The 14,676-nt window shown below is 46.2% G+C and overlaps 1 protein-coding gene across 4 annotated transcripts in view; it reads left to right on the top strand.

The window, feature by feature from the left end:
• The window catches only part of LOC116423879 (defective proboscis extension response 7), a 233,502-nt gene that overhangs the window by 47,536 nt on the left and 171,290 nt on the right, over nucleotides 1-14,676 (top strand). For 2 of the 4 annotated variants that reach the window (XM_076367707.1, XM_076367703.1), the window contains exon 1: nucleotides 10,484-11,023. The exons of the other annotated variants lie outside the window; for them this stretch is intronic. In XM_076367707.1, the coding sequence (XP_076223822.1) occupies nucleotides 10,843-11,023 (181 nt within the window). In that variant the 5' untranslated portion in view covers nucleotides 10,484-10,842. Of the gene's footprint in view, nucleotides 1-10,483; nucleotides 11,024-14,676 lie in introns of those variants that run through there. 4 annotated transcript variants of the gene reach the window in all.

Raw genomic sequence — 14,676 nt, 5'->3', positions numbered from 1 at the left:
CGAAATTATCTTCGAGGCTTGCTGCGATTTTTCCGGATTATGAGTTCGCGAACTTTGCCTTCGGCTCGAGGACTTCGCAGAATTCGCAGCTGCGAAGTTTCCGACTAAACCGAATCGCGGAGGTGGATACAGAAGACTCGTTATGCGAGTTCAATATTATTCGTCGTAACGAACGCGAAACTGGACAAGAAACTACTGTTTCAGCTCGATTGAAAAATGGTCTGACATCAATCAAGCCTCGATTCTCAATCATATCCCAATTATATCTCAATCAGCTTTAATCTCTGAACAGAACGTATCGTTTAGCTACCATTCCATCATTGCCACTCCTTAAAAAATGTCCCTCGTCTATAAGTGCCACAGAAGCGAAGGAAAACGAGTCAAAGAACGACAAAGCAATGAAACGCCCGGTCCTTCGTGGAACAAGATAGTTGCCTTAAACCGCGTGAATTGCACAAACGGCCTTAACACGTTGCAACGAAAACCTTCAGTTTTATGTATCACTTATTTTCTTAAAGAGGAACGATAGTCATACTATCATCTACTTATTCTAATTAAATTACAATAGCTTCCAAATCATTCGGAAGCTCCATTAATCACTGACTATGCCAGTCAACGTATTAACACACAACCGAGTTCAACTGACTTATCGAAATGTCGAAACTCCGAGAGAAGCATCTATTCAGAACTGTACAATTTACGTATCGCTAAATCAATTTCTTTAGTCACTTCTCAGGGAAACCTCTGTTATCATCTCAATAATCGCAGAAACGAGACATCTGGAATCATTTTGACCCGTCCGGTTAGTGTTAATAAACTACTCGGCGCCTATTTAGCGGTATCGGCGAACAAACGACATGCTATCGACTACCGCTTCGATCGGCCGATCGAAGAATGGCCCGGGAATGGCACGTGTCGCGACAGCATCCCGGCGACTGTCAGCTCCGCTGTCAGTTCACTTTATTTCCGTAATTTATGCAGCCGACGCTCGGCAGTCAGCGCAGCGCTCGGCGTCCCGACGGTTTACTCCGCGATCCGCGGTGCAGTTTTGTTGTGAAACGAGTGTTGCGAAATGACATTGGAATTCAGTGCACTGAATTTCAATGCGCCGGCCGCTAGTCACCGGCGCACGATGCGCGCGTATGTCATCAGAATATTGTAATGCGCGGGGATCGTTCGCGGTTACAGCGTATTGTTTCCTCAGCGCTGTTGGATCGGCGTGCGACCGAGTTAATTCACGAGGCGGCGCACCGAAAAATCCAGTCCATTCAGTCGGCAAAAGTGACTCTCGCTGAAATGACGATCATGGACTCGCGGAAGCTCGCGCCGGGAATCGCTAATGAACATCTGTCGAACGTCACGTCAACAGAATCGGCCGAGTCATGCAAAGATTCTTGCAAATAAACGATGACAGCCAATGAGCATGTCTATCATCTAATATTCTAATGAATCACGTTAACGATGCCACCCACGTTTCCGATTGTAAGTGAATCTTGTTTGAAAAACAATCACATTGTACTCCTTATAAGTGGAATGGGACAATAACAAGACGTTCGAATTCATCTGAATAAATCTGTACCAGTTCCATTGCACGCCAGCGAAACATTAGTATTCCGAAATACTAAATGACGTATATACAACCTACAAAAAGTCATCATAGAAAATAGAATTACAATCTCCATTGCATAAAACACTCCTGAATATCACGTTTCAAACAGCAGGCGCTCAAACAAGAGAACCAGTAATGAATTCATGCTCTCAACACTAAGTTTACGGAACGCGTCAAATCGACGCATATTGGATTTTAGAAATATTATTTTGTAAATGTTTACAATTTCGATTGATGCGATCACATTGACATGTACCCCAATTACCCACTATCAAATCTCCAGTTTCCAGAATCTAAATAAACGAGCATCAATTATTTAGGAATAATAGAATGAAGTGTACAATAAATGCCCGTCACCCTAGTGTTAATTAAATAATAGTAGCAAGCTACAGCAACTAGGAATCTCCACGAATATGGAAACTCCAAAGGTGTCTACCGAGACTTCAAGCGATCTACAACTTTGCTAAGCAATATCTTCTGTCATTTCTCTGAGAAACCTGTGGAATTTTTAATAATTGCGGAAGAAATCAGGAATGCATTTTAACTCTTCTGGTATTTTGAATATTAACACTAGGTTTACGGACCGCGTCAAATTGACGGATATTGGATTTTAGAAATATTATTTTATAAATGTTTACGATTTCGATTGACGCGATCACACTGACATGTACCCCAATTGCCTACTATCCAATCTCCAGTTTCCACGATCTAAATAAACGAGCATCAATTCTTTTAGGAATAATAGAATGAAGTGTACAATAAATGCCCTAGCGTTAAAAATGCATTCACCATAACTTCCCATATCATTCGAACGGAGCACGCGGTCGACGCTCGATGGAATCGAGGCCTGGCGGCGTCGACGGCTCCGAGCGGTCGGTTCTACGAGTGACCGGCTCGCGTCAAAGAATGTACGCGCCGCTCGGCGGCCGCTAATCATCGCCACGCCGGTGATTAACGCTGACCACCGGGTGCCGCGGCGCGCCGGCTCGCTCGCTCACGCGAACTTGAAGCGTTTACGTAACCAGGGCCGGCACTCTCCAGGCTCCGCCGGCCGAAGGAGCTCAATTGAAGTTATTATGAGACCCCCCGCTCCCCGAGCGCCGCGGCGGACCCTGTAATCAGCAGAAGTTCGCTGCGGCGCGTGTGCTAGTCACTGTCCACTATCATCGTTGTACTCGAGGTGTTCCGCGCGGTTTCGTAACCGTGAACGCCCGCGGACAGCGCCGCCGAAGGCCTTTCCTCCGAAGGAAGCCTGAACCGAGTAACAGGAACACGGTGAACCTGTTCCGCGATGATCGATGCCAGCGGAATGATTACGCACAGCCCGCGTTTCCTCGTGATGCACGCCTGTGTGCGAGAACCTTGGTGTTTTTCTGGATCACTCGTGTTTTCTGGAGATCATTCCGCTGACTGGCGGCAGCCTTTCAAGGAATTATCGCAGGAATTTTTCATTTGTTTCCTGCAGGTCGCATTTATTTTACCGTTGATGATCGATGCCAGCGGAATGATTACGCACAGCCCGCGTTTCCTCGTGATGCACGCCTGTGTGCGAGAACCTTGGTGTTTTTCTGGATCACTCGTGTTTTCTGGAGATCATTCCGCTGACTGGCGGCAGCCTTTCAAGGAATTATCGCAGGAATTTTTCATTTGTTTCCTGCAGGTCGCATTTATTTTACCGTTGATGATCGATGCCAGCGGAATGATTACGCACAGCCCGCGTTTCCTCGTGATGCACGCCTGTGTGAGAACCTTGGTGTTTTTCTGGATCATTCGTGTTTTCTGGAGATCATTCCGTTGATTGGCGACAGCCTTTCACGGAATTGTCGGAGGAATTCTTTCGCGCTTCCTGGAGGTCGCGTTTATTTCATCGTTGATTGGTGGATGAGTTTTATGGAACTGTTGATTGGAAGCACCGATATGAGAGCTTACTTTCGCGCAATGTTTTGCAATTGATAAGGGTTGAGTTGGTCTTGTATGTAATGACTGGTAACATCTGTAGGTAGATCGTTTTATCTTGATCAAACGAGAACACACGGATTTTTTGATACTGGGCTTGATATTGCATACTGCTGCGCGATAAGGCAGATGGAAGATAAAGGTTTTCCCTGCGATTACAACGAGGGCACGCAATTCGTCGCAATAGAGCATGCGTAATCCCGCGTACTGTAGTTGCGGTGTTGTGTTATTGAGTTTTGTGCTCGGTGAATTGCGTTGAGACCGGTTGATTTCTATCTGTTCCTAGGAACAGAGCGATGCAGAATATAGAGTGATAATTGAGATCGTGCTGTGCGTAACCTTCATTGACTTCCAGTAGCGGCATCATTGAAAACGCTCGCTTTCCTTAAAGAATGTCAGGGTTACTTGCAACTGGCGCAGTAGATTAGGTCAGATGTGGTCAGACACGCATGGAATTGAATTGTTCAGTCGATGTTCCTTCTCGTCTTGTATTACGTGTTAGAATCTACTTCATGACAGTCGAGCAGCCCGCTTCTCACTGGTTATACGAAAATTATACTACGCGCATCTAATTTCGCAGGAGTAATGTATAAATAATCGTTCGAAGGTAAACAGCGTGTTCGTATAAAGTTCCTGTTCATATTGGAACAGTGAGGCAGCTCGTATTGGAACAAATATCGACCGAGCATCGGAGGAATGCGTCTGTTAAGGACCATTCTTCAAATTTCTTCGGCACAGTGCCGGAAACCTGCCAGCATCGAGAGTTCTCGAACTTGGTACGAATTTCCAGTTTCCCGAGCAGCTGAATCAAACGGTTCGAGAAAAAGGAACATGGCTGAGGTCGTACGCGTGCGTTTAAGACGAGCCGAGGGAACGGCGATGTGGGCTCCCGATTGGCCGAGCGTTTAACAATCCCCGTTCGCGTTACGCACACGCGAGTAATTCACGAATCGCGCCGCGCCGATCGAATTATTTACGCGAGCCGATTAAGCGACGATGCTAGGCGAATTTCAATGACATCATTGTACCGTCGGTCGGCCTCTCATTCACGGATTTCATCCGAAATCTCCGTTACGAGCGGAACTTGCGACGAACCATTCATCGAGCGATTCGCGTGGATCGTATCTGGAAGGTTCCCATGCCTCGGAGATGAATTTTTTTTCAACAGTCACGTTACCAGGAAGTCAGCGTCGCACACTGGCATAAATATCGTCGGGATTATCGCAACGACAGTGCGTTTGAGCCGGTCGCGCTGCGACGCCTCGGCACTGCCGGAACGACGTTATCAGTGTTTGCGAGGAAACATTTATATTTGTCAGGCCGGAATCGTTCCCGCGCCGGAGGGATCCATCACGGCATGCGGCCGGGTCACGTGTGCTGACACACAACGTCATTGCGCACTATCACCGGCCATTACGTAATGCGAAATGCCCCGGCACGAGACGGTGATGTCAGTTGGCCGATCCAGCCTTGAGCTTGGACCGGTTACCCACGTGTAATTCGTTTCAGCCGGTTCAATGCTGGTGATTTATTAAAACATGAAACAGAAATTGAAGCAATCTTTCAGTCAGCGAAGGTTAAATTCCCTGGGACAGGCTATTATCAATCTGAGGTCGTTAGGATCCGACCGAGGATGACGCGTTGATTCAGATACACTGTGCTCGCGCATGGATCGCTTGATCGGAAACATATTCTTCAAGTACGACACCGTCTGGTCTTCATTCAGACTAAAGTAATCTCAAGGTGAACGTGATCTGATGTGAGCATAATTGAACCACAGCCTAATGTGTACATCGTGACACGGTGCGGTCGAACGCCCGTCGTATGAACCACTCAACTAAAAAGTATGAGTGATGCAAAGAAATGCTTCAGACAAAAAATGTAAAGGATGGGTACACGTATAGAGCTAAGCATACGGTGGTGATGTTTTTTACATTATGGGGATATTATGACGTTTTTGCAGATGAAAATCATTTTGTCTAGCAGCTACTTAGCAGAAACCTTCAATTTTCGTTATGTGAGTAGTTGAATTCTAGGGTTTTGTCCACAGATCGCACTGTGCAATATAGTCGAAACACCGAATCATTCAGAACGTAACACCCAAAATCATCTAGATTCACGTACAAATTAATGTTTATCATAATTCAGCAGCAACAGTTGCAAAAACAGAATTCCGTAACAGCAAAAGTAATTTAACCAGAATCATCGCTAACGAGCCTGTTCTTCCGGAAACTAAACGCTTCCGTTCGCATCGGTACCGGAAGCTGCGTTCTAAGCACCGTTCCCGAAGACCCCAGCCAAAGCCACCTGTTCAACATCATTAATCGCAGCCGGTAATCGGTAATTCCGGCTATTCAATCAGCGGTCCATGGATTTTATCGCATGGCCCCGTTCCAAATTGTTGTATTAGCGAGTAGACCGATTGCGATCTACACTGGCACGTTTTGATACGGCCGCCGGTGAATTATCGCGGTGTATCGAGCAATGAAAAATTATGCGGCCGTAACGCGAAGCAAATTTACAATCGCACCCGGTTTATCGGCGTCGCCGTATGCCTGTCGGCTGACGCTTTAAACTCGCTGGATATACGATGCAATTTCGGAAACGCACCGCGCGCGCGGATGGCGGACTTTATCGGGCCGCGCGCCGCTCGGATAATCGATTTCCGAAAAACACGGAACGACGCGGGGCAAGACGGGAGCGTTTCCGGGAGATTGAACCGCCTGAGCAATATTGACCAACCGTTCGCGAGCAACGGCGCAACAGTGAACTTGAATTCGACCCTCCTACGTTTCTATCTCTTGGATCGCGATCAGATACGTATCTCGTCCCGAAAATCTTGCGATAGTCCGCCGTTAAGTTACCATCGCGATACGAATGGATTATTATGTCGGATTCGAGTCGAGTGAGTTGCAAAAGTTTAAGCAACACCGCGCAATAATTTCACAATAACACGATCTAATCAGGACTGTGCTTGTAATCTTAGTTGTATCGATCGGGTAAAATGTTTGTTTCTATTCCGATATATCGATAAATTCAAGTGTACCGATCGAACGAAATTACATTAATCCATTGATCTATATCATTTGAGACTCGTGTGGATTTCGAACGGAGTCTCTCGAATATATATGTAATTCCTTCGAGTTCCATTAACGAAGTCTCGGATGGTACGACTGCAGGATATGCACTCGAGCATCTCCTGCGTCTCATAATTAGCTGGAAGAGGCTCCGTCCCCGAGGAAACAGGGGAGAACGGAAGATCCAGCGCCCCATTAGCGAGTATAAAAACGTACTGTTCCCAAAAGAACCCTCTTCCGGAGGCTATCGGCTCTGGCCAGGCAGCCTGGAACGTTACGAGCGACATTCCTGCTTTTCCATCCGGCCGAAAGCTGCATCAATTCTCGTTCGTCGGACGGGGATACCTGGCTTCCTTCTGTTTGCGCCGCGCCAGGCCATCCCGGCGTGTAACTGCGTGCGAATAAACTTTTACTGTTATCGCCGGCATCGAGGAATAGCCGATCGAAAGGAGAATGGTCCAGGTAGCGATCCGCGGATCGCTGTCCGACACGTCTCGCCGTTCAAATATCAATAGGAGACCCGTTAAGTCCTCGTGAAAACGCGGGCGCACTCGCCGGTTGAATACAGTCGTTACCTTCCCATCCGTAGCTGGGTTTATCCTCTCGCGCTGGAGATACCTTCTTTGTAGTCGCCGTTGGACGCGGAAAGTAGTTCGGTGTACCTTCGAAAGGAGTTCGCCGGATATTTAGAAAACAAATTATGCATTTCTCGGAGCGCTCGGAACAGTCGACGCTTGTTTCTATGGTACTTCGTTATTTGGTCATTAATTGGGGGATCCGTGATTAACCCCTTGGCGTACTATTTACTTTCCGTCTACAATTTTTATCGATTATTACACTTTGGAGCAAAGATTTATATAGGATACGCCTATGGTTTCCTTTTCCTTACTAAATTGTTTCGATGGTACTTCGTTATTTGGTCATTAATTGGGGGATCCGTGATTAACCCCTTGGCGTACTATTTACTTTCGTTACTAAGCTGTAATATTTTACTATCGACAATTTGTAAGAAATGCAACAAAATGTTCCATTCTACTTCAGGTGGAAGTTGATTTGAAGATAATATTGATAATAGCAAAATAGTTGTTTACTTTGATCCGTTAATGAACAACATTCATTCCTGTTAGATTAGTTTAGAAATCTTTATCACGCAAGGGGTTAAGGAGGTAATATTGTTTTCCATAATTATGGAAGTAATATTGTGTTCCATAATTATGGAAGTAATATTGTTTTCTTCTATGAGTGTTTTACTTTGAGTCTATGCTGTTCGAGGCAATTTGAGGGGAGAAGGGAAGGGTTGAGAGGGCAGAGATTAGTTTCCCTCCAGGAATAAAGAGATAGTTTGTCCTTGAGGATATGGAGTGGGGAATTAGTAATCCCTAGAGTTTTCTGGGGTAGATTCAAGTGTCATCCAGTCGAAGATACTAGCTAATTGAATATTACACCAGCCGTTTAATCGAGAAGTAATCCAAGTTCGAGACAGCATATCGGTCATGAGTCATCCCGAATTATACGACTGTTTGTCTAAAGATCTTACGATCTGAACAAAAATTTTTAATCATCCAAAAGGTTGCGTCAGTTGCGGCAGAATTTCTTAACCCTGTGCAACACCTGTGTAACAATACGAAATCGAACTAATCTGACCGATAAACACAAGGTACCACGCGTGGCATTCAATTATCGTAAAATGTTCCTTATTTTTGTCGGAGTTATCTGATGGCTGCTAACGATTGGTCGCGTGCGAGCTTATCTGTAATGGGACGATAACGTCAACAGCATCGCGGAAATGCCTCCGATGCTACAGTCCGATAAAAACCGGAATAGTCAACGGAGATAGCTTCCCCATCGACGTGCGTCTTGATTCCCTAAGCAAACTTGGGAGCAGACGGAGGAGCGGTTCGTCCCGAAAACAGAATAAACGGTGCAACAGTGTCAGAAACAAGGGGAACGGCCTTGAACGAGTGCCGAGTCGAAAGTCACGAGCGCGTCGCTCGCTGACAAACGAAAGGCAACGGCACACCGACGAATCGGCGTCCAAAGTTTCGTCTTGACTGGGTCACAGAGCGATAATCTCTTATCCAAACGATTAACAAGTTCGCCCGCAGCTAGCTCGAAGATACCGGAGCCTCGTCGAACAAATTCTTCTCCTCCCTCGATTCCTCAAATATCTATAGTTTATCGAACAACGTTCAACGATAAGCAACTACGACTTAACAATAGCATTCCTCTTTTAACCGTTTGAGCTCCAAGCAGCGCGATCGCTCGGTACACTTAAAAGCTTCCTAGAATCGAATGAAGCTCATTCGTCTTCTAATTATTCATCATCCCCTCCTTAGAAATGGAAAAATACGCACTATTTAGAATTCTCTTATCTGAAATTAACCCCGAGTCTCCGACGTAATTACTCTCAAAGATAATCACTGAAGACAGGAAAATTTGCGCCGACGAGACGACCTCAGGAATAACGCTTGCAATCAACGCTGTCAGGCGAACGCACTGAAAAATGCCTCACGCGCCTGATTCGATAAGAATCCTCTGACGTACGTGTTTGTCTACCTGCAGTGACCTCGCGTTCACTCGGCAACGACGGATGCGCGTGCACGGAAGAGCGTGAACCCGCTATCAACGAGACTCTTTCTTCCCGGCGTGCTATCCGCCGGGATTTCGTGAATTCCCCGTGCATCATCCCCGGTGGGCGTGTAACCGATGCTCGCGGAAATTTTCCGAATGGCGTACGCGCGCCGATATCCCGGCGACGGGTACTTTATTCAAAGAACCCGCCCCCTGCCGTTATCGTTGCTGCGCCCTCCTTCAGGAAGTTAATCCAATCACCCCTGCCGGATCTGCAAAATTTCCACTCGGCGGCAGTGAAAGAATGACGGTCCGGGGATGGGACGGCGAGGATCGCCGCGCGCCGGGGCTGGCTCGTTCCCGGAGTTACTCAATTTCACGTTCGAGCTCGCCATTCCCTTTATCTTCCTTATCGGCGCGTGTATCCGCCGCGAAATAATTGCGGGCGGCGCTACGTTCGGCGGACGAGCCGAAGATAGCGTCGCGACAGCGCACGGAAACCGGCGGAAAATCGAGCCGCCAGTGAAAAAGCACACGACTCCCGGTAACAGGAGCTTGATTACTGTTAATTACTGTTGTAGAGATAGTGCACGCGACGCTATCGTGTGACTGGTTTCCGCGACAAGGTTATCGCCGGCGCTGCGCGCCCGCATTGCTCTACTGCGCAGCGAGATTAGCTTCTATTTTCGGAATGGAGTACATGCATTTTTGCGAATTATCGTGCGTGTTTTCCGTTAAGACGAGGAATTTCTCGGCTAGAGATATTCAACGCGACAGCGTCGCTAATCGGACGTAAGGCGAACTTTATCGGGATTCGTGAATAAATTACTGCCGCCGTCGCGTGTATGAAGCATACTTCGCGAGTAATACATGTCTTATGGGAACTGAATATTCTACCTCTCTTCTTCTACTTGGAACCTAGTTGGGAGTTAACCTTGCATCATTGAAACCTCGGAACACCTTTGTACCCCTTCTCTTACAATTCAACGTCGGAAAAATATATCGATACGCTCTATTAACGCTAGATATATTCGTTTATTCTACACTGTACTCCATTGCTTTCAGATAGCTACGCCCTTGTTTCTATAATTCGAAAGCTAGCTTCGAAACTAGAGTATTACCTATTCGCATAATTGCACGAATCGACTTATACCTACTAAATAATGTTTAATCAATTAACTGTGGAATTTAGTTGGAGAAACCTATCGTCCTGCGCGCAATGAAATCGAAAAATGTATTTTCATAAAATTATATTTTAATGAAAGATCAAAGCGAAACAAATGAGAATTACACGTTTATGTGAAAAATAAACAATTCATCGCTGAAAGAATCATGTCAAGCTTTACGATGACGTATGTACTCGTCACACAGTTAACCCTTAGCACTCGGAAGTACTTCATTAGAAATACTTAACATTTTCTAACTAAACCCAGACCATATTTTTCAAATTAACTCAAAAAAAATTGCAAGTGAATTGGGAAACAAAGCTTTTTACCTCAATATTGCACACAGATGCATTATATACAGTTGAGTAGAAACTCAGTATTAAGTCGACGTAGGTCCAGCGTTAAGCAACAATAAACAGCGATGCGTCGACAGTCGATCAACCATCAGTCACGTTAGTTTGCCATGTACATCGGAAATCAAGGAATCCCCCGAGAGCCCGCGATTGCGGGTGATACTCGTGTTCCCCGGAAGTTCGGTCAGAGCGAAGGAAACAACGCGGACAGCTGTGTTGGGAATTTCGATGGACCGGGCGTTGAATTTATGCGCATTTCAAGACTGAAGACCGCCGAGGAGATTCCGATCGGTGAGTGGTCTTGGCTCGACGAGCACTCGACGCCGTTAAGAACTTGCCGGGATCGTGTTTGCGATGACTCCTCCGTGGCTGGAGTGGCTCGAGGCTCGCGTGGGAGGTCCCCGTGGCCATCTCGGTTATTGGAAGGCGATATCGTAACCGGTACTCGTCCAATTATTATCGATGTACGTCGAGCGCGACGAGAAGACAGCGTCCGATGATTTTTACGGGCCACCAGAGACGATCGCCGGGATCGGGATAATCTTTGGACTCGACGGTCGGGATATTTGTCGAAAAAATATCATTCCGAGTCCCTCGGCTAGCAATTGCAACGCGTTCCTGCCAAGATCGACCGGTCATTGCGTAACCGGAACGATAATCCCTGCTATCGCGTCGGACTTGAGATGTTTGACGGAAATCCCACGGTTCGTTCGGCTTTAAATCATTAGCGCGGCGGTTAGTGTACAATTGCGACGCGGTGCTAGTATTACGGAAACGTTTCACGTAATCCTTATTGCCGCTAATGCTCGTGCACGACGAACGAGCTGTACACCGAACAATTGGAACAGTTACGTTTGTTGTGTAATTTCTGTCCGCCGCGTCGTTTTTGCGCGAGGAGAGCGTACCTGGGCGAGTTGCTCGAGACGAACGGTATCATCCGCGCTGATTTATATTCTCGAGGAGTTCGGGGAGTGTGTCAACAAGTGTAATTAAATAAATCATTGCTGATGTTGGTCGTGTCGAGAGTTCTTCGCTTGGATGTAAAGATTCGTTGGGTTGTTGGTCTTCTGGGTGCATTAGATTTCTTTGGTCGCGATGAACGATCCACTGTTTCGTGAAATAAACTGCTTTGGTGTTTTATTAAACTCGCGGTACGATGCAGTACGAGTACACAGAGCTTTGGAAATGATGTTGGACTGCAGGTTCCGTTGCATGATGTTTTCCTTCCGGGTATCCTGGCCGATGAACATTATAGCGAAGGCAAATTTGAGTTGCACGCTAAGTTTGTTTGATCTAAACAGCTCGTCCGGGTTAAATCTGGGTTAGGAAGCGATTCTTGATCGGACGTTAAGTCTGATTGAGCGAGATACCGGCGTTTATCAGAGGGAACTCGGAAAAAGAACCGCGAGTCGAGGGGAGACAAGAGGTTCGCGAGAATATCACCAATGAAACGATGTAATTGCGGAGACAGGATTAATGGCGACACTTTGTATACGGAGGAGTTTGTCAAGGGAAGCCTAAATAAACGATCGCTATCAAGTTTGGAAGTCGAATCACGCTCCAGACCCTCCGAAGCCACGAAGTCCCAACTCCTGATCCCGGAAATGGCGTCGCCCGTGAATGGGGTGCGACTGCGAATGGGGAATTCCGTTTTGTATACTAATTACCAGCGATTCTTTCGAATTGTACAGCTTCGAAACTCTCAATTCCTATTCTGGTACTCAAACTCCAGATCCCTCTGACAAATCATCTTTACGATTCAACTGTCCCAATCACCACAGACTCAAAAACAATGCAAAACCATTCGAAACATGCGAGTTCCCGCAAACAGAAAGCTTCTCCAAACGACAAGCCACAAATCTTAATCGTTAAACACAACTCTCGGAGCGAGCGGATCCGAAATTGGACGGATTACAGTCGATTGAATCGGCAGCGAGTTACTTGGGAGAAGGGTCGACGGGCCGGCGACCGAACTGCCGACAGTAATTCCAGCCGGTTAAATATTTACGTAGCATCATCGGCCATCAGCGAATAGGAGCGCCGTGCTCGGGGATCGGCGGGATCCCGTCATTGAACGTTAGATATTTCCGTGTTATTCCGTGTCGGATTGATCACCGCGGATTAATGCCGGCGCGATCACGTTCTTCGGGGACTCGGGGGTTTTCCACGGTTCGGGAATCGATAACGAGCTCGAACCAGACCGGATGCTAGCTCCGGGCCGCGTATTAATCATAGGGTATCTTGGATAATCTCGCGAATTTCGGTGGCCGACCGGGCGAGGGGCGAATATTCCTGGCGTCATCTTCAGCTCGACTTGGCCTGATTATATCCTATCCCACTCGCTGAACCGTGAGTTAATGCACCGGCAGCAGCCTCGGAATTTATGATATTCCCTGTTAACTGCAGAACTCATTTAACGTTGCCCAGAGCGCACGGTCCGACGCGCAAAACCGAACCGCCCCCGGTTTGTCGCTTCTGCCCCGGGAACTTTTCTTGCGCGACCCTCCCGACGGCACTTCCGGCGGATCGGGAATCAGAGGATTGAACGTCTTTGTTCTTCCGCGGACGACCGTGTCACGGTTAATTGAACGAAAAAAAATCGCAGCCGGTCCTTATTTGGTTTTTGCCTCGACGCCCGTGGAAGTTCAAAGGGGAGCCTGGCTATCTCGCGTCTTTGCACGAAGTTATCTTGTTTAATTCTGTAAGGAACTGCCAGCGTGGAACACCGGATCCGGGTAGGAGTCTTCGGTGTTTGTTTCGGGCGAGTCGGCAGTTGTTGGTTCGTGTTTAATGGTTCGAATTTCTGTCGGGTGCTGTGGAATTCTGGAATGATTGGGAATTAGATGTTTTGTATTGAGTCGAAGAGTAGATTAATACTGGAACTACATTTAATACGATTGCTATGTAATTCCTGTAAAAAATGGAACAATAGGTTATTTTCGGTTTGTTTGAATTTATTTATTTTCAAGATCATCTCGAATAACAATGCTTCTGGGATAATTGCGAAATGAAAAGATGGAAACAGGTTATTTTAGGTAGTTCTAGTGGTAATAGGTTAATGTGTTTTCAGTTTGAGAGATTCAGATGTTGATAGTTGGCGAAGATTTCTGTAGATGTTCTTTTTTCTCTTGTTTCATTTTCTTACTGTGTTTTATAACCTTTTAATGTACTCTAGAAGAGTTCCCTGGTGCGCAACATGTTTGCAGAAAATGAGAGCCGTGCATTAACCTTAATACTAGTAACTGGTATCGATAGAATGCAGAATTTATGTCGCATAAAGCGCAGAAGCGCCGCAATAATCACGTCCCGCATAAATATATAACACTGAGGTAGCCATTACGTTTAATTACGATCATTAGAGGAAAACGTAGCTGCCAGCTGCAACGGAGCTCCGTATCGAGTAGTCTCCGGCTGATTATTAGACTGGTCGTTAATTTCATTTTGCATTCGTCACGGTTAATATACAGCGTGACGTTGTAACTATCATTGTGACTTTATCGTTCCATAATTTTTACTAAAAACAATGACTCGCGGAACAGTCTGCCAACAATGACAAAATGAATGTATTGTTTGTGATGTAATTAATGATACCTAGAAGAAATTATATAAGTCGAATGTATATTCCGCTTAAATTGGTCTCAACGCGTAACTGTCTTTTATTTTATCTTTCCCCGACAGCACGGTGTCAGAAACTGTCAGCAGTTTGCTGCAAGTTTATCATTATGTTTTCCTTGCAACGACAGTCTCAAACGAGGTCACAAAATATTCGCTGATTCATTATTATTGTCAACAAATCGAGCAATCTTTATTTCTGAATCGACGACTTTGAGTCATCGATTCGTCAGTGTTCCGACCGATGATTCTCTCCATCCGAAGACAATGCGGCAATTTAGTTTATAATCTGAATGTCATCCTGACACAGAGGAAGAAATATCTAGGATTGT

The sequence above is a fragment of the Nomia melanderi genome, chromosome 1 (genome assembly GCF_051020985.1).
Source record: "Nomia melanderi isolate GNS246 chromosome 1, iyNomMela1, whole genome shotgun sequence".
NCBI lineage: Eukaryota > Metazoa > Arthropoda > Insecta > Hymenoptera > Halictidae > Nomia > Nomia melanderi.
This window is presented reverse-complemented; position numbering and strand designations above follow the sequence as displayed.